Source organism: Echiichthys vipera, assembly GCF_963691815.1.
Source record: "Echiichthys vipera genome assembly, chromosome: 16".
Classification (NCBI taxonomy): domain Eukaryota; kingdom Metazoa; phylum Chordata; class Actinopteri; order Perciformes; family Trachinidae; genus Echiichthys; species Echiichthys vipera.
The window spans coordinates 18,832,221-18,850,927 of NC_139841.1; the positions used below are offsets into that span (position 1 = coordinate 18,832,221).

The following is an 18,707-nucleotide window of genomic DNA, read 5'->3' on the forward strand; positions in this document are numbered from 1 at the left end:
GATAGTTTTAGTGAGTTATAGTATGTGTACACAAAGAAAAGAAACTGGCGGCTCAGAACAGAGCCTTGAGGTTCTCCACAGCCAATATTAAAAAATATGAAATATGAAATCATATTACAGAGACACAGCGACCTTAATTTTCCGACCTCAGTGTCTTCTATACAAACACACTGTATTCAGATTCTGCCTATATACATACAAATAATAGTAACCATTCAATATCCAAATAATCACATACATCACTTCTGCTTCTAATCCAGGCCCTACGCTAAAAAAACTAAAGCAATTTAGACCAATTTTTATTCTTGGCCCAAACACACTCATATACAGTATTTTAATGAACTATAATTTTCAGTATCGATAACATTAGTAGGATTGTTTTTTTGAGCTGATCCTGACTGAAAAACTCCAAAAAGCTATTTTCAGAGTTCATGAATACAGGTCGAAAGTTTAGAGAAGAATACAACCAGTCAACAGCAGCTGGGGAGACTAATTTTAGCTGCAAAAGTACGCAAACAGCTTGTGAAATATCATGAGAGCTGTCTGTGAGAAGGCAGCATTATCTCCAATTAGAGCAGAGCATCTTGTGACTACAACTTGTCATCATGGGTTAACTTGACCTGCACAATGAGGCTCTTTACAAGACTTACCGCAAGACCAAGACCACCACAAGACTTAAAGAATGTAGAACGGATTTTGTAGACTGAGCTGAAGACTTTTGATTAAAAACTCCACTTATACATGAAATAACAAATATTTTTGCTGTTTCAGATGTCAGATTTCCATGTTCACATCCACGCTGTAAACCTACTTCTTTATAGAAAACACATCCCCCTTACTGAATATCACTTGTATGCCTCTCTACTTTACGTTTTTTTTCTTCGTTTTTTTTACCACTTTCTGTTGAGTTAAGAGAATAGCTAGCAGCACTTCTTTTTCTCTAACCCCTAAAAATAAGTTCAGTCCAACATGATTTTATCCATATTCTTTATCTTCGCTGTGCCATTGCCATTAAGTGTGTTTGTTCTGTCCATGTCTGTAGTCATCTTCATAGTAAGATTTGATGGATTCTACACAGACTTGACTGATTGAAACTACCCGGGATAGAAGCTTTACTATCTGAATACAGTCTTTCTCTTCTTCAGCTAACACCATTATAACCACTTTCTCTACTTGTCTTCTTTTGGTTAAACTGACAAATGATTGTTTTATTTGAAAAAAAAGTGCAACATGGTTGTCTTCACATACTATATGAAATGGTTTGTCCCATTTTCAGCAATAAAGCTTATATTTTCTAACTTTGTGAGCTGCATAAGTGACATTCAAAAGTGCATGTTGCTAAACTGATAGTCAGTGGTTCAAAAGTTTTTCACACAGGGCATTTCTAATTTTATTTTGTTGCAGTGTTTCTTTTTTGGCACTTCTTTTCGCTTTGGTCACTTGCAACAACTTTCTATGGTGAAACTCAACCCACCTTAACCCTTTAGAACAAGTTGATAAGTTTCTTAGCTCCTTTGTAAAAAAAAAAAAAAAAGCTGGTCTTCATACTATTACATCTATATGAATATCAATACACAGATTAACCACTTAAACCCACGTATTTTCCTTAATTGTACCATTGATTCAAAAGGAGAAAAGAAATCTGCACTTCATAATGCAGACATACTGTGCCGTCACTATACTATATAACTGTTTGTTGGCAGAATCATTACATCAGATGGGGGGGGGCGTTTTTAGCTTTATTAACATTTCTGCAATCCTGCTTTGCATATTAAGCAACTTTGTGATCTTTCGTTGAATTTAAAAGACAGTTCTGTGGGTTTGAAAGTTGTTTGCCCACTCAAACTGTATTTGTAATGATCCACCCACTAAGGGCTCTGTGGGATGGAATAGGTTAAAGCAGCATGTAAAACCAGCAGATTTTGGGAAGGAGGTAATAAAAAGCGCATTACTGTGTGACAGACATATTGTGGTGAGAAGTGGGTGAGGGCAGTGGAGGGCTTGTATGTGTTTGGTAATTTGGGCCAAAGAGAAATTCACAGTATGTTGAACTCATAGAAACACTTCAGAGAAATGAAAGATGGTTGAACAGTTGGCTGGCTAATACTTAGCAGTACAGTAGCAGTAATCTCATCAAATTCTGCAAAAGTGTTGGCTTGCTTTTTTCTTCCACAGTCCCTAAAGACACAGTTCAGTGAAGCAAGCTCCAGTACATATTATCCAGTTAATTTAGCTATAGCGGCAAAATTAAATTATATTACAGTATGGACTCATTGAACTCAATGGTATTACACTGTTGTATCATGCAGTTCAGCCTTTTGTCAGTCAACAAAAATGTGCATTGGGAACAACAATCTGTAGTTTTATATTGTGTAGTAAAATACAACTCACTTTGCATTTTCAATGGCTCTTTAGACCTTGTTGGATTGAAAGACTAGCATGTCATAATTCTTATCGTATCATTCGCCTGGTTTGATAACATCTACAATGTCATAAGTGATGCCTTGGTTGAGGAAATTCTGATCCAGGAAGTCCCAGCTCCTGCCCCTCCTATTCAAGCTTGCAGGTCATGAAGGACTATGTGCTGACCTTCTCACCAGACATAAATGTCATCTAGTCTGATGGCTTTAAGACTCAATCAGAGCAGACCAACATTTAGCGTGACATATTTCAACGAGATATTTCGAAACCAAATTTGGACTGAGGTTTAAGACTGTTAATGAAATCATGACCATGCCGAGTTAAATTTGTTAGATTTACGCATATAGACAGTGGATTAATTGTTTTGACTAACTGTTCCCTCCCTTTGTCTTTCCCTGTCCACTTTCATAGATGTTGGAGCCTAAGGTGGATTCCCCTTCCTGTGAGCTGGGCGGAGTAGGAGGAGATCGAGGTGATGTTTGCCTCCACCTTCCCCCCCGCAGCTCAGAAGGTGAGGAAAGCAGCCTGTATCCTTCCAGCCCCTCAGAGCCCCCAACCCTGGGCAGTCCTCACCCCTCAGAACCTCTCACCCCTTTGGATGAGATCTACATGCCTCTTGGGGGTCTGATAGGGTCTGAGGAGCGACATAAGGTGCCTCCCACACCACCTCCTTCCACCGAGGGCGAGGATTGGAGGAGTCTGGAAGGGAATGAGATGGAGATCTGGAGAGAGGTGAATGTTTTGGAAAGCAGGAGAGAGGAAGTGGAAGAGGAGGAGGATGGGACCAGCAGAAAGAGTGCAGGGAGTGAATTGGGAGAGAAAGACGAAGGAGGATTTGAGGAGGAGGAGGGAGAGAGGAATGAAGAGGAAGTCAACCTGAACCTGGTGGTGTCAAACACAGATGAGGACAATGCCTCAGAGCCACTAGACACCAATGCTCCCCCCTCGTCCTCCTCATCCTCATTTGTCATCCCCGAGCTGCGCCTTGATCGCTCCTTCAGCGCAGATGCCCTCTCCTCACCCAACACTGACGAAGAAGAGTATGATGAAGACGATGACGAGGATTCCGATGACGAGGACGATGAAGATGACAGTGACGATGCCTACCTGCAGCGCAGTGACAGCAAGCGCCGCAGCATGGTAGAGGGTGCCACCTGTGAGAAGCACGGAGGAGGGGGTCTCAGCGTGCAGAATTCCCTCCGCAGGCGCACCCACAGTGAGGGGAGCCTCCTACAAGACCCCCGCACGCCTTGTTTCACCTCCGACAATGCCATCAACTGCCTGGAGGCGGGAGGAGCACACCACAAGGGTGGTTGGACACTCCCATCTCCTAAAACCCTGAAGAAAGAGCTGACCAAGAATGGAGGCTCCATGCATCAGCTGTGTATGCTTTTCTCTGGGAGGAAGGTAAGAAGTGTCACACTGAAATAAGAATATGTAAATAGAGAAATAAAGCTATAGAAAATCAGATATTACCCACACCAACAGAACCACATACTAATACTAAGATTTAGTCTGTGATAAGAGTATTTCAGTATTTCTTTCTGATCTTACATACTCAGTTAAGTGTCTAATAGCTCTATGCATGTGTGTCTTCTAACTATTGCATCGGCAGTGCTTGAGTGATCCAGCAGCAGATCTTAGTTCACTGGTTTCTGTAAAAAGGGTGACATCAAGTGGTAAACTACAGCAAGTACACAATAATTCTATAGTCATAAGAGTGTTCAAATCTATCAAAAAAGATCTATTTTCTGTCAAATGAGCAGTGTATTGTAACCAAAGTGGTATACCAGGACACAATTTATTACACAAAGTTCAAAAAATATGAATTAATTGCCTGAACAATCTGCTTTTCAACTATGTTCTACCTAACTGGAGTTTGAAAAATAGACAGAAGAATTGAAGCTGCATGTCAGTCACAAAAACATTGTATGTGGGTTAAGAATGAAATATTAACTTCACAAGAAAAGGCACTCAGCCTCATTTGCATTTATAATACTGACAGGTAATCATCTGACTCTAACTGTTCTTCCACTACACAGCACAATTATCTCCATGCATTCCTATATACTGACGTTATAAGCGAGACATCCCAAGACATGACACAAAATGACACAAAGGCACTATTGACCCCCCCCCCCCCCCCAAAAAGAAAAAATCATACCAGCTATTCATTCCTGCTTTCACGAATACTGCACATTTGTTTAGCTTTTTTTTAAAAACTAAAAACTTCTCTCCAGTAGAAAGTACAAACAAATTACATGTTTACATACCCACTTATGCCATTATGAATATACATAAGCATTAGTAACAGAAAAATTAGACTATCATGAATTAATGAGAGTGAAGTGCTTGATGACTTTGTTAGCCAAGGAAATATCAATTAAAATATTTTATCATGAGATAACATGTTTTATATTTCATTTTGTGATAAAAGTTTGGCAGATTCTTGCAATATCATTTTTTCTCAGCGGTTGTGATAAACTGGGCATCACATGTAAAAGACAATACTGTAAAACAGTAAGATAATCTAATATATTCTTTCAATATATATATATATATATATATATTTATATATATTTATATACATTGTATATGAATAGAGACTTTGCGAGCCATTCATCTCAGTGAAGGTAGTACTTGTTCTAGTTGTCCAACAGAGGGAAGCATGCATCACAGCTTGTTAGCCTTACAGCCGCTCATAAGTCTGCACCACATCTTTTTTTCACTCCACTTTGGCCGACGCATAGTAATGCATGATGATTTCCAAATCTCAGTGTCTCTCTCTCTTTCCTGTTAACTATGATAATTAGTTTTTAAAAAATATAATTTCTAAATAACGTATGACAATAACTGGAATTCAGATGGATCATCATCTCTGTTCTGATTTCTCCCAACAACACTATTTATAGTAGTTTGAACAGCACACCTGCACACCTATTACATCAATATGCATTCGGCAATGACTGTGTCTCAAGAAGAAGTGCCGAAAAATGGACAAAAAAAATTATTACAGTAATGACTTGCACAAATGACCAAAGTGAAGTGCTCCCTCTGTTATTGTAGACTATCAGAAGCACTTGGTAGATAAAACAGTGCTTTTATCTACCTCTCCTTCCACAAGTCTGTCAGCACACTCGGTAGCCTTAAATGGCAGTGTGTGTGAGCTGTGCAGAGGAGGAATGCAGCAGACAGGGCTGGAGTCTATTGGTCTTGGCAGATTCAAGGGTAATTTTACTACCTATTGGCGTCATGAACACAGTTCCTTTGACGCTTGTGTTTCGATATTAAAATTATCTTTAAACCCCCCCTCATTCATAAATCTTGTGACATCCCCAGGTGCAGAATGTGAGCGTTTTGTGTTTGTGTATGTGTCCAACCTCTGCCTTTATTTTCATGATATTGTCAGAGTTTATGAATATGATTATAATCATTTCTTATGTATCAGTGGTGTCTCAGTGGTGTCTCAGTGAGTTCAAATTCATTTCATCCATAGCATATTCAAGATTAAACATTATTTGATATCAACATTATGAAGTAAGCCTTAGTTTTCCTTCTACTGTGACTATACAGTATATGCCAATTCTGACCAGATTTCCAGAAACAATTCAATGTAAGCTAGTATTAAGCACGACATGTTTTGTTAAGTGTTAAATCATTTTGGATTGTGTGCAGAAGCCCCTTTTGCCTGTGTTTACCCTTTGCCCTTTAACAAGCAGCAACTCTGGTCCTGTCTTTCTTTCCGCTCTGCACCTTTTCCTCACTTGATGTCTTTAGTGGCCTGTCATCAATGCAAGGAGAGCCAGAGACAGACAGAGAGCAGACTTACAGAAATAATGTCAAATTTGTTTGACTAAGAGATTTGTCATGACTACTGCTTAAGAGAAACTGTGTTATCCCTGCCATTGACCTGCTTGAGCAAAGCTGGTTTACACGTCACTTTTCAAAACAAAGTTATAATGTGAAGTACATACAGTATATTTATGTTTTTAAATGAATAAATGAAAAACATTCAGTAGAATGACAAAAAAATAGTTTGATGTGTCTTATCTCTGTCTGCATTGTTCAGGGCTATTTCTGTCATATCAGTATTAAGATTGTGTGTGTGTGTGTGTGTGTGTGTGTGTGTGTGTGTGTGTGTGTGTGTGTGTGTGTGTGTGTGTGTGTGTGTGTGTGTGTGTGTGTGTGTGTGTGTGTGTGTGTGTGTGTGTGTGTGTGTGTGTGTTTGTTTACAAAAAGTTTACCACAGAAAATCCATTGAAAATAACTACTTCAAAAGGGATCATAAGAATAGAGCTTGGGGTGCACCACATGAATATTTAGCCTTATGGATAAGGCAAGGTCATCAGTTTACATAGGACACTTTCTGTTAGACACATTTGATAAGACCCAGTTATGCTAACCAATTCTTTCTTAAATTGGTGAACAAGCAGAGCACTCAGCTGCAGTAACATTCAGAAGTATATAATTTGCGTCCTTGTGGAGGACAGTTTCAAATCTGTTTTTGAGGATCTGTGTAAAACCTCTTCTAAATGACATAGCCAAATATAGAGACTAGCATTGCTTATAGAAACAATGAGCTACAATAGCAATGGCTGTATTATCAAGTTCAGCAAAGAATGTGTTTCTTCTACAGGAACCATAAAAGCCCCATTAAAACATTCAGGCAGTAAAACAACAAAAATTGAATTTTTAAAGGAATAAGGGTCCAGAAGTAAATTTTCACTGAACTGTTTTGAACATTTTGTAGTCTCAGTGGAACTACAGAGACTGAAAATTCTCAATTTCCATCACAAGGCATCGAGAGGCATGCAGCAAATAGCCATATAAGCCGAAACCACTGCATCCACTGCTTTTTCCCCCTATCAGACCATTAAATATAATTCACATCTTGCTATCCAAACCCTCTAATCCTCTCTTTTTTTCCAGACACCACACTATCCATCATTTAGTTTGCGAATGTGTTGCGTCCACATTGCAACAGACGTGTGTGGATCTGACCCCGTGCTTTTGGCTTAAGCAGTCCAAACATTTTGTTTATGGGGTCTAAATGTTTGTTTGAAATCTAGATAAATATCTGCTGTCTTTCCAGACGTTGGAGGGGAAACAATTTTAATGTGTTTACTGATGGTCGTGTGATGGCTTACATTTCTGCAATGTGTCAAGGATACACAGGGGTGCAGAGGACAAAATGAAAATAGGTTAGCATGCATTCATACTTGAAAACAGGTGTGCTAACGGCTGGTGCTGTCAGTGCCCGTGTGTGTACGCACACACACAAACACACACACACACACACAAACATACACACACAGAGTAACATAAATACTGTTTGTATGCTGCAATGGATACCAACAGGGTGAATCAGAATGGTTGTAAAACAGTAAGGAACAAAATGAATCAGAACAGTTAATTGGACTTAGGAACATTTCCTTCTGTCCTTTATCATATTCATTACAACATCAATCCTCTGTCCTTTTTATGATACAATCTAAATGTAAAACGGTAGAAAACAATCGTTCATTAATCACATTTTTATATTTGACAGTGGCAAAAGGGGAGATGAAGTCTCTTGTTTGATGCTTGAACGACATTCAAAATTTAACATTCAAGAAGGTGTCTCTGATCTGTAACAATGATGTAGGACTGGTAGGGATTGGGGGTGGGAGGGAATAAGTGGTTGTTGTTTAAAAAAAAAAAAAAAGTCCTTATTTCTAATTGTATGTGCTTTTGCCTTTCTGCTGAATAAAAAAATATTATAAAAAAAATTTGGTAGATTATGGAAAAAAAAACAACAACAAGATGATTTCCATTTGATTCGGGTGTACTGTGCACACAATCAGCCCATCTATTATTTCTGTCTAAAACATACCTGCAGACTACTGCACAACTAAATGGATGTTTCATAGTAAAATAAATATGGCTGCTTATGCCTGGTCATGAAATAAGAATGAAAGAAGCAAGATAATAATAATTTAGGCTACTGTCAGAACTACAGGTAGCACAGCATGTTATATTTGTTGTAGGGTGAACATGAGAGTGTAATCTACCACAACACAAGCAAACAGTACACTCAGCTTATCTACCCGACTAACCTTTGTCCTCCAGGTTAAATCCAAAATGTCAAATCAATTCACTGACATGGAGAAATCAGAAAAATAGGGAGCGCACCGATACAGACAGTATTTGTCATGTGTATACAAAAATGCATATGGCCTTAGTTAACTCTCCTGCAAACATTAGTACTATTATTTTCTGTCCTTGTATAATTTGTTATATGTTGCCTGCCTCCAATGTGTAAAGCATGCTAAGGTCCCCTGAAAGGCACTATAAAAATGCAAGCTATTATCATGATTACAAGAGAAGAGTTTTTTGTAAAAACTGTTACACAAGCTATAATAGACATCAGTTGAAGCTTCAATAATAGTACAGTGAAGTGTCTGTGCATTGATACTGTATTTGTTTCACCTTATACAGATACATTTTAGAATAACATGTATATGTAGAGTAGAATACACAAAAATGAGTTTAGAACAACATGTTTGGAGCATTGTACCTTCAGAGTATGGTGTGTGAATTTCCTGGATACACAGGGTAAACAGTTACAGGAATCTGCTAGTTTAGGGCCACATAGAAAAATATTTGTAAACTTAGTGTACTGTTATGTCATCTTCAAGTACCTGAGCTAAATGTCTAGACTCTCAGCAGTTTCCTACATTTAGATTATAGTCTGAAAGAGCACAGCACTTGTTGATACCGAGACTTATGCGTCCCTCACATGGGTCAGTACGCGTGTGACCTGAGCTAATAATAGTATGTTTTTACTGAAGTAACAGCATAAGCGGTTCGTGGAAACGATTGAAAAATACCAGGCATCAATGAGCATCGCTTCAATTGTTGTTTTGTCCAAATATGAAACAAAATAAATTCCACGGGTAATTTGCTTAGGGTCAAGGTGTACATCAGACTCAGCAATTATTATTTGATAACACTGATTTGATAGTATTGTAGGTAAACAAAGGGTGTTTTCTTCTGTTTGACTGTGCAGTGAATGGCCTGGAAGAGACAAAAGGTCTCTAGGGTTCAAATCCATGTGAGATGCAGCCGGGCTGTTTATGTCCAGTGAAATTCTAAATGAGTAACGTGTAAATATTTACTGAGCAAACTGAACAAGCTTCCAGGACAGTCAACAGAGTGTCCAGTCACTGAAGTATCTATTGACAAAAATGCAAAGTAACTGAATGTGATGTTTTTCAGTTTATGTGTCTTATGTCATGGAAGGCAATATATGTGACTTCCCTAAAAGGAAGTAATTACGTAAGACACAACATTTAGGAAGGATTTATTATGACTTGCTTTAAAACAAAATGTGAGGACTGCACAGTAAAAAAAAGCTAAGGAAGAGCAAACACAAACAGACATGGGATGTTGTTCTTTTAAATCACACAAACATGCACTTTCAGATCTATCCCGGCACATATGCATTTTATTTGCAGTTTGATTTAACACAGGCCAATAAAAGCAGGCTCATAATTTCTTGCTGAAATGTCAACAGTGGCCAGCAGATTTTATGAGCCGTAGATCGTAAGCTAGCATTAACTAATTAACTCATTAGCTAACACCATTAATTGGTGGGAAACTTAATCTTAAGCTGACTTTTTAATGTTTCCCAGGCAAAAACACATGGAAATAAAGGAGCAGCATTATTCTTATAATGCAAGGTCAAGCCTGTGAGCCCTAGTATTAAAGTACAGCTTTATAAATAAAAATGTGATGAAATGTTTTTTAAATTGCTCTAACATAGCCCTGTTGAGAGCTTACCATAAATAAACATACATACATGAAGCAACACACGGGTTGGATTTAAGATGCATTGTTTCCCTTTTACAAGAGAAAAGGCTTTGAGGATGAGGATTACCTGGTAATGAGGTTTGGCTGGAGTTACAAATAAGATAAGGACTGAGCAGCTTAGCCTAAACACTGATATGGTAGCATCCAGGACCAACTTCTGCACAGTCAGGATGTTTTCATACACGTACATAAAAAAGTAATTTACTGTAATTTGTGTGTAATCCACGTATTTATTACTATAGAAATTACCCCCGAAGCGAAAAGAAAATCAGGCCACATAGTATAAGGCCGCTAAATTTTGCATAGGGATGTGGGTTGGGGTGTTGGATGGGTCCCGGAAGTACTAAGCCAAACAATGAAATTTTTTCTAATCCTAAACAAGTCGTTTTGGTTCCTAACCCAAACCTACACCTTTTGTTGCCTAAATGAAACGGTCACCATTTCACAAAGTTATATAGAATGTCGTATTTCGCAAGATATCATACAAATCCGTTCCTGTCATATTTCGCAAGATATCACATGAATTGTTGATGAGAATACGTTGACACAGTGGATATTACAGCTAATGTAATGTTATCTGTTATCCGTCAAAACAATTTAGTTAGTTCAAAATATTACACTGCTTACATTTGACTGGATAAACACACTGTTCAATTCACATCTTACACATCTGCTTCTGTGATTTTTGGTTTTGAAGAGGCCAGAAAGTACAAAGCATTGCTCTTACTAGAGCTCCATGCACAATGCTTCAAAATGTGATGAAATACAAAGCTTGATAGGCCTGTTGTGCCTGATATTCGACAATCGCCGTTCAGAGGTTTTTTTGTTTGTTTGTTTTTTGCATCCTGTTTACTAAATATACACATATCTCTCTGAGACAAGAACATAAGATATTCTGGCTTCGTAGATAGCCAGCCAAGCTAACAGGAAGGGTACAATTCATTGCCAGTTGAGCAACTGTGATAACAAATAAGAGTCTTCTGGGAAACAATCCTGATAGAGACATTTTATTGTAACTTGGCTGTCAAATGGCATAACTTCTTCTTAAATGTAAATTCTACATATCTGTTTATCACATCCCAGCTGGGATCAGCTCATAATTTCAGGTTTCCAGTGCTATGTGAAAGTGTTGTTAATTATGCAGGAATACTTTGGATTGATTTATTTCTTGTCTTGTATTGCTATCATTACACTTCATATTTGAATTAATTTTAACAGATGGAATGATGATGACATGTAACAGATTCACAGAAAGAGGCTTCAAAACAAATATAACATTTTTGAACTTTGAAAGAAACATTTATCCTTAGTTTAATTAAAGGGTTCAAAACTGCTCAAATGGATTCAACATTTTTTCTCTTAACACCTGCAGGATTATCTAAGATCATTTAAAACAAATAACTATACTTTTCAATATTCCCCCACCCCCTGAAATGAAATCTATTTGTCTTAGCAAACTTAGTAACTCCTTGTGACCTCATGAGAGTTTCAGAGCTTCCCACGCTAATCCTTCTTTGCCAGGGATGCTCCCAGATGGCCAAAAACTCAGTCTTTATACCTGTATTCTTTCTCTCTCACTCTTTCTCTGTAAGACTAAAGCACTCAGGAGGCTCCATGGACTAACACTCTTTAACAAATCCCCACCGCAAAAGCTAAGCAATAAAAAACAGCATTTCTCTTATTATTTGTTAGCAATTGTTTGGCTGTTTGTGATTATTGTGTTTTTTTAATGAGCTACCTGGATAGTTACTGATGTGAACTGTGTGTGAAGGAGTGTGGGAACTGGCTGTTTCCATTCATTAACTCTGATATGCCTGTAATACAATAAGAATGAGGGATATAAAGGCTTCCTTTGATTCTAAAAAAAAAAAATACTGTTCCTAGTTGTTTCGTATTGAACAGAGGAACAAGCAAAAGTCAAACATTGAATGTCAGCACACAACGGTCTCTGGCCTGATACTTGTAACTCTATCCTCATGGTAATAGATTTCTTCTATGCATGACACTTGCTAACAGTACTGACATTTGAAAAAATAGTGAGAAGGCAAGCACTGGAGGATTGTTCCTTGTGAATGATGTACATGGAGGAAAACAAAAAAAACATATACAATCCAGTCTGTCAGAGCTGGGAAAAGGCGAGACAGGACATTGTTTAATTAAGTCTCAGCTGGTTTAACTGAGCAAATAAAGGTGATGACGATGAACACGACTAATACAATAAGGGAAAGACACACCACATGCAACGTAGGATTATACGATAACCACATTAGGTGGATTATGCCGCATTAACAATCACATTTCCTCAGTGACCTTAAAATTAAAAAGCTATTCAGGGCTTTGATGATGTCTTTCTTTAGTAAGTACGTGATGACTTGATGTCAGTCACTGGACTATTTCAACAGACTCACACTTTCTGCCCACCTAAGTGCCATACAGTGTGCAGTTAGGTTAGTGACAGGACTTTGGATGCTTCCACTGGTACAACAAAGCCCTCTCCTGACATTCACCAAACCCCAGAGAGGATCCAGAAGGCCCACTGTTTTATAGTTCTGTCTTGCATGTGTTTGAATATAGGTGTTTACAGCACTCGTTGCCATAGCAGTATTTGGGCTTAATCTGAAATAGGTTACATAAATGGTGATGGATGGTTTCTCACATATACACACATACACAAAAAACCCACTCGCACAAACGCACGCAAATTCACACTCTATAGTCTTTGGAACTCAGATACTGAATGAAGTTGAGAATCGATGATGTACTTTGACTTTGTAGATAATTGCCACCATAAAAGGATGAAGAAGACACAGCTAGAGACAAGCAATTCTTGTCAGTGGAAAGTGCTAAATCATCATAATGTTCTTAAAAATTGTGGTCAGGGTGGAGAGTGGCCATACATTCGGTTGTGAAGATCAAGGTTCAATTGAGTTCACGTGTAGAATCCTGACTTGCATTGTTAAAGGTCCCATGTTGTAAAAAGTGAGATTTTCATCTCTTTTTTGATAATAAAGCAGGTCATGGTGCTATATAACTACTGTGAAAGGATCAAAAGATTCAATCCTTTAAACAAGTCGCCGGGACTTCTGTACGGTGATGATGTCATAGAGCACAGAGGCCGAGAGCGCGTATGCGGAAGACCCAAAAACACTGACCAATCACAGCAGACTGGGCTTTTTCAGGAGGGGGGCTTAAAGAGTGAATACAGGTATATTCAGACGGACAGTATGAGAAAAAAATGTCTTTTTTTTTACTTAAAGCATGTAAGCATGTTTAAGTCGAAACCTAAAATACAAGTATGAACCTCAAAATTATCATAATATGGACCCTTAAATGTCTCACTTGCTTAAAAATTTGACAGCTTTGCCCAGTATTTGCGTTATCTTATTAGGATAGCACAATAATCCCTGAAGATGAAAATTTGATGAAGAATTCTCAGAAAAGTGAGATCAGCGATGATAAATGCATTCAGCAATCAGCAATTGCACATTTAAATGCTCATCCACTGCCCTTTAAGGAAACCGTTCAGCAAATCTGTTACGTGCCGGATGCACAACTTTTCCTCCAAGTCCCGGTGTGTTCTGTCTCAGGAGTAGGAATTGTACATACAGGGAGATAAAAAGAACACAGTGTACTTTATCTGCATGCCAGTTTTGTGTTCCACATCAGAAAGTAACCCTGGCAAGGTTTGAATTAAAGACACACGCAACTGTGTAGCAGCACATGCAGAAACAGGACACAGACACACACAATCGTTCACACTCCCCAGGAGTAGGGGTGAACAATGCTGGTGATGAGAGCACACACGCTGTCCTCACAGGATGGGAACAAGGTCAAGGGAACAATCAGCCCTTGAGGCAGTGATAGGGAACTCAAAGTTCACTCCTTGGTGTTAGAATAAGGATTGTGAAATTTAAAAACATTTTCACAATAGTCAAAAAAGTGCTTTAGTGCCACTAGTCTGTGTAGTCTGTGCTTTCAGTCTTCTTTTATTTATGCATCAATTTAATTTTTGACACATTGTTTTGACACAGAAAAAAAATACTATGACAACAAAATGTACATTTTTAAAGGCATTGATGCTAATGGTTTTGCATTATATAGTTAATTCAATGAGGGTTGTAGCTTCACACAAAAAGAACACAAGGAACCAATGCTTTAAGTCTTTCACTCCACAAATAGCAAAGAACTGTAAAGTCAGATTTTCCATTACTGCAACGTGTTGTTTACATCCACTGTGAGGTGAAGCACGACCTTTACATGAGCGGGTGTGAGACCGAAATCATTCTGCGGCTGCCACAGTCGGACTCTCATTTACAGCATTCCTCCCTTCCCTCCCGAATGCCATACATCTCATTCCGACATGCTGCTTTCCACAAAATCGTTTTTCTAGACTGGAAACCAGCCCTTCATTTGGGCTCTGAATACAATTCCCATAGCCAGTAATTGGCTAAAAGTAACACCTAATACACTTCTTTTTCTCAAGGTGTGAGCACGTAGACCTCAGTGCTGCAGACCTGTTGGCATTGACTGAATGAGAGTGGAATTTGTGGAGGGATTGCCATCCCGCTCCATGTTGCAACGTCAAGACAGTGTGACAATTTGATTGACGTCACTCTCATAAATGTTCAAAAACAGTACTGCAATTAAGCATGAGAAATGAAGATAGATGTAGATAGATATAATATAGTGACATACTGTCATACATACATATCTTTCATGTCTGTATCACAACAGCATTTCCACAAATCCAGAAAACCATAAATATCGGGTTTATTCCAACTTGATCACTCCAATAGTTATGAAAACGGTGATAGTGTACAGTAATTACTGTATGATTAATGGATGTGCAATTGGAATGATGAGACTAACTAGACAAATATATTTGGATTCTGAAATGAAACCCCCAACCAAATCGCTCAAACCAAAACCAATGAAACGAATCATGATTCATCTAGATTACTGTAACTCATTCTTTTCCGGCCTTCCCCAGAAATCAACCAACCGCCTCCAACTTGTACAAAATACAGCAGCTAGGAAACTTCCAAGAGCTCAAAAATATGGGCACATTTCCCTGTTCTCGCCTCATCGCACTGGTATCCAGAAATGATTTTAAAAAGTTGTTTCTTGTTTTTAAACCACTGAGCTGCCTTGCCCTGCACTTAAAAATGTTTTTTTTTTTTATAATATGGCTTTTAATTAGAGGTTGCTTTTTTTAATCTTTATTTCTTTTTTTAATCTTTTTCACTATTATTATGTTAGGGGCATGTGTCACTGATATTTCCCTACTGTTGTTTCATAATTGCAAGGCACAAATCCATCATTATCATCTGCTAATTGCCTATGAAGGAACGATTTCGTCTCGACTGCGTTTGCTCATGGTAGAATTGTTGGGTCATGGTAAATCCTAAATAAACCATAGAGAGAAGTCTAGACCTACTCTTAATGGAAGGTGTCCTGAGATAACTATTACACTATTAATACAATTTTGTTGAATTATGAGGGTATCTGCTGACAAGCAAGTACATTTTTGTTTTCTATTTTATATCTGTACATAGGCTGTGTATACTTGTATATCTGTTGTATGTTTGCCTGTGAGTCATACTTGTGTATTCTTGGTTTTTTTTGTACCTACTCCTGCTGAGATTTCTCGGACCAGATCCATATTGTAAATAAGAAACTGTTCTTAATGTTTAAAGGCTTTTGCTCATGAAGGTATTGAATCCAAATTATTATGTAGCCAGTGTAGCATAATAAGAAAATATATATTTATGTTTTGCCCCATTGTGTCCCCTTGGAAATTAATGGCATTAAAATTCCAAGCAGAAAGGTCATCTGCTGGTCAGAAAATGTCAATAACCTTTTAATAGATGGCACCAGTTCCCGCACTGAGTAACCTGACAGCTTTTCAGAGCAGTTCAGAAAATTGACGTTTGCACGAGCATTGTTCATTAACATCCTGTGACATGGGAAGTACTTATGCAGGAAGCAGCCATCTCCTGAGTGGGGCTGAATAACAGGAGGCAGAGGAGAGTCAGATCAAGTAGCAAACTGCTCTCTCTCTCTCTCTCTCTCTCTCTCTCTCTCTCTCTCTCTCTCTCTCTCTCTCTCTCTCTCTTTCTCCCTCTCTCTCTCTCTGTTAAAATCACACACACATACCGACATGCACACAATGCACCTTTTGTATCTGCTTTTATCATGTAGTTTGAGTAAGAATGAGTCAGTATCCTGTCTGCGGGTCATTGAGTTTATTTTCAGATATTACTGAATATTTTAGTTTTGCCATTGTACTGTATGTGTGTATTTGTGTGTGTGTGCGTGTGTGTGTGTGTGTGTGTGTGTGTGTGTGTGTGTGTGTGTGTGTGTGTGTGTGTGTGTGTGTGTGTGTGTGTGTGTGTGTGTGTGTGTGTGTGTGTGTGTGTGTTAGCAGTTGCAATCCAATTGCACAAAACATGCTCTCACAGAGACACACACACACACACACACACACAAAATCATACTCCCCCGGCTACAACCACACATTTGTTTTACCCCAAAATTTCCTATTATTTGTGAAGGAAGTTGAATCAATGTTTCCTGTGATATGAATTGAAACAATGGAAAACAAAACATAACAAAACATGGCATTAAAGCAGTTATGTAATTACACTTCAAAGACCATTACAAAACATATCAGGGAAGTTTTTTCAAGGTTTTTATTAAACAAAGTAAGACGTGTGCTGAGCGTATATCTTTATGAATACATGTTGAGAACCCTAGTCATGCACTCATTAAACTTTGGTTTATATCCGCTCCGTACTGTATATGGATTGGATTGCTTGATCATCATTAAAACTCCCCCACTGAGTGCAGCATTTGGTTTTGTGATCTCTCCCAAGTTTCTTTGTTTAAACATCAGTTTGGGCCTCTATTAAATCCTTTTTTCACCATATCTCGTATTTTCTGGCTGTTATAAAGGCTCCATTGTTCCTCCAATGCCCCTCGGAGAGAGAGATCTGCAGTCTGTTTTTTTGTCTCCTTTTTCTTAGTTTCTTTTAACTCACTGGCCAAGATCTACAAAGAAGTGCAGCCACTTATCAGGGACAAGAAATGGCCACAATTATCAATAAACAAGCAAGGTTTACTAACATCGGTTATGCAAATTGTTTTCTATTTACCACCAACATGGAACCAGCTGGCAGAATTACACTTTTCTCGAGTTAATTAAAATTAGGCATGTTTTTAACTTGATAAAAGAATTAGAATACAACTGAAGAACTTTATCGTGTTATAATTGCTTGAGAAAGTACCATTTGTTTTCTAACTTTGGGATCACATTCCCCCAGAGTCACTCCTGGGAGGTAAAACTTGGACTATACAGTTGTAACTTATAATTTTGTCCTAGTAAAGGTTCATATTTGACAACCAATTAGAGCCATAAAATGTAATGCATTGCACATTTTTATTTAGCTCTGTTTACAGTGTGCAGTCAATACATTATAAACACAATTGTTGTTACACAATAACAACTGACAGGCTAATCTAAATAGAGCTGAATTGTATTCATACACCATGGGTTTTTAATGCACGCCATCTTTCACCAGGATGCCTATTAATCAAGGAGATGCTCTGGCTCTGTCATTGGTCCGTTCTCATGGCTATGGCGCATCTCTGCTTCATGTGCAACACAGACAATGTGGCCACAACATAAAGGATTATTCATGCAATATCAAGTGACTCTGGGACACGGATGCAGTCACAGCTGTTCCCAAATCATCACAGTCATACCGTATCTTTGTGTTCCTGTATTGAGCGTAAAGTATGTGTAAATTGCAATAACCTTTTTATACAAAAAAGGAGCCATTGTCCAAAATGATCGCAAGAAGTGTCTTTCCACATATTATTGGTGTTAGGAGGAACACGCTGCAGCTCTCCTGAATCCTCGACATAAGAGTCGTTTTCTGTGCAGTTAATTCATGAAATGCACAAAATGTGTCACAGATTGACTGACACTGATTCCATCCTCTGAGGCATGTTTTAAACACAGAGCTAAAACTAATTCACTTTTTAAAAATTGTATATAAAACAACATGCTATGTTGCATGCTCCTGCCTAATGAATTGTTTACAGGAGCCTCACACTCGCACATAAAACAGCGAGTGATAACTGACTGTGATTCAAATCTCATCCTGTGCCAAACTATTGTCTATTGCTTTTTAATTGTCAGATTAATAAAGCCGGGGAAAGAGGTTAATGGTGACCAATATGGTGCAAATTCACTATGACCCAGGTTTTCTGTATACCAAATAGTGGATGCATCCAGTGAATTAAAACAGTGTATTCCGGTTTGGAAAGTCACATGGAGACAATCACTGGGGTAATTTCTTCCTCTATTTGTGCGCTTTATAGGTTCCACATCCTAATAAAAATACGACTTTGGTTAAGCCTGTATTGCACTC

The 18,707-nt window shown here is 38.2% G+C and overlaps 1 protein-coding gene across 5 annotated transcripts in view; it reads left to right on the forward strand.

Annotated features, from left to right (window-relative positions):
• Nucleotides 1-18,707, forward strand: part of rgs3a (regulator of G protein signaling 3a) — a gene marked incomplete at its 5' end in the record, with an annotated part of 139,828 nt that overhangs the window by 100,398 nt on the left and 20,723 nt on the right. For all 5 annotated transcript variants that reach the window (XM_083929284.1, XM_083929285.1, XM_083929287.1 and 2 more), the window contains one exon: nt 2,833-3,828. In XM_083929284.1, coding sequence (XP_083785410.1) covers nt 2,833-3,828 — 996 coding nt within the window. The remainder of the gene's footprint in view (nt 1-2,832; nt 3,829-18,707) is intronic.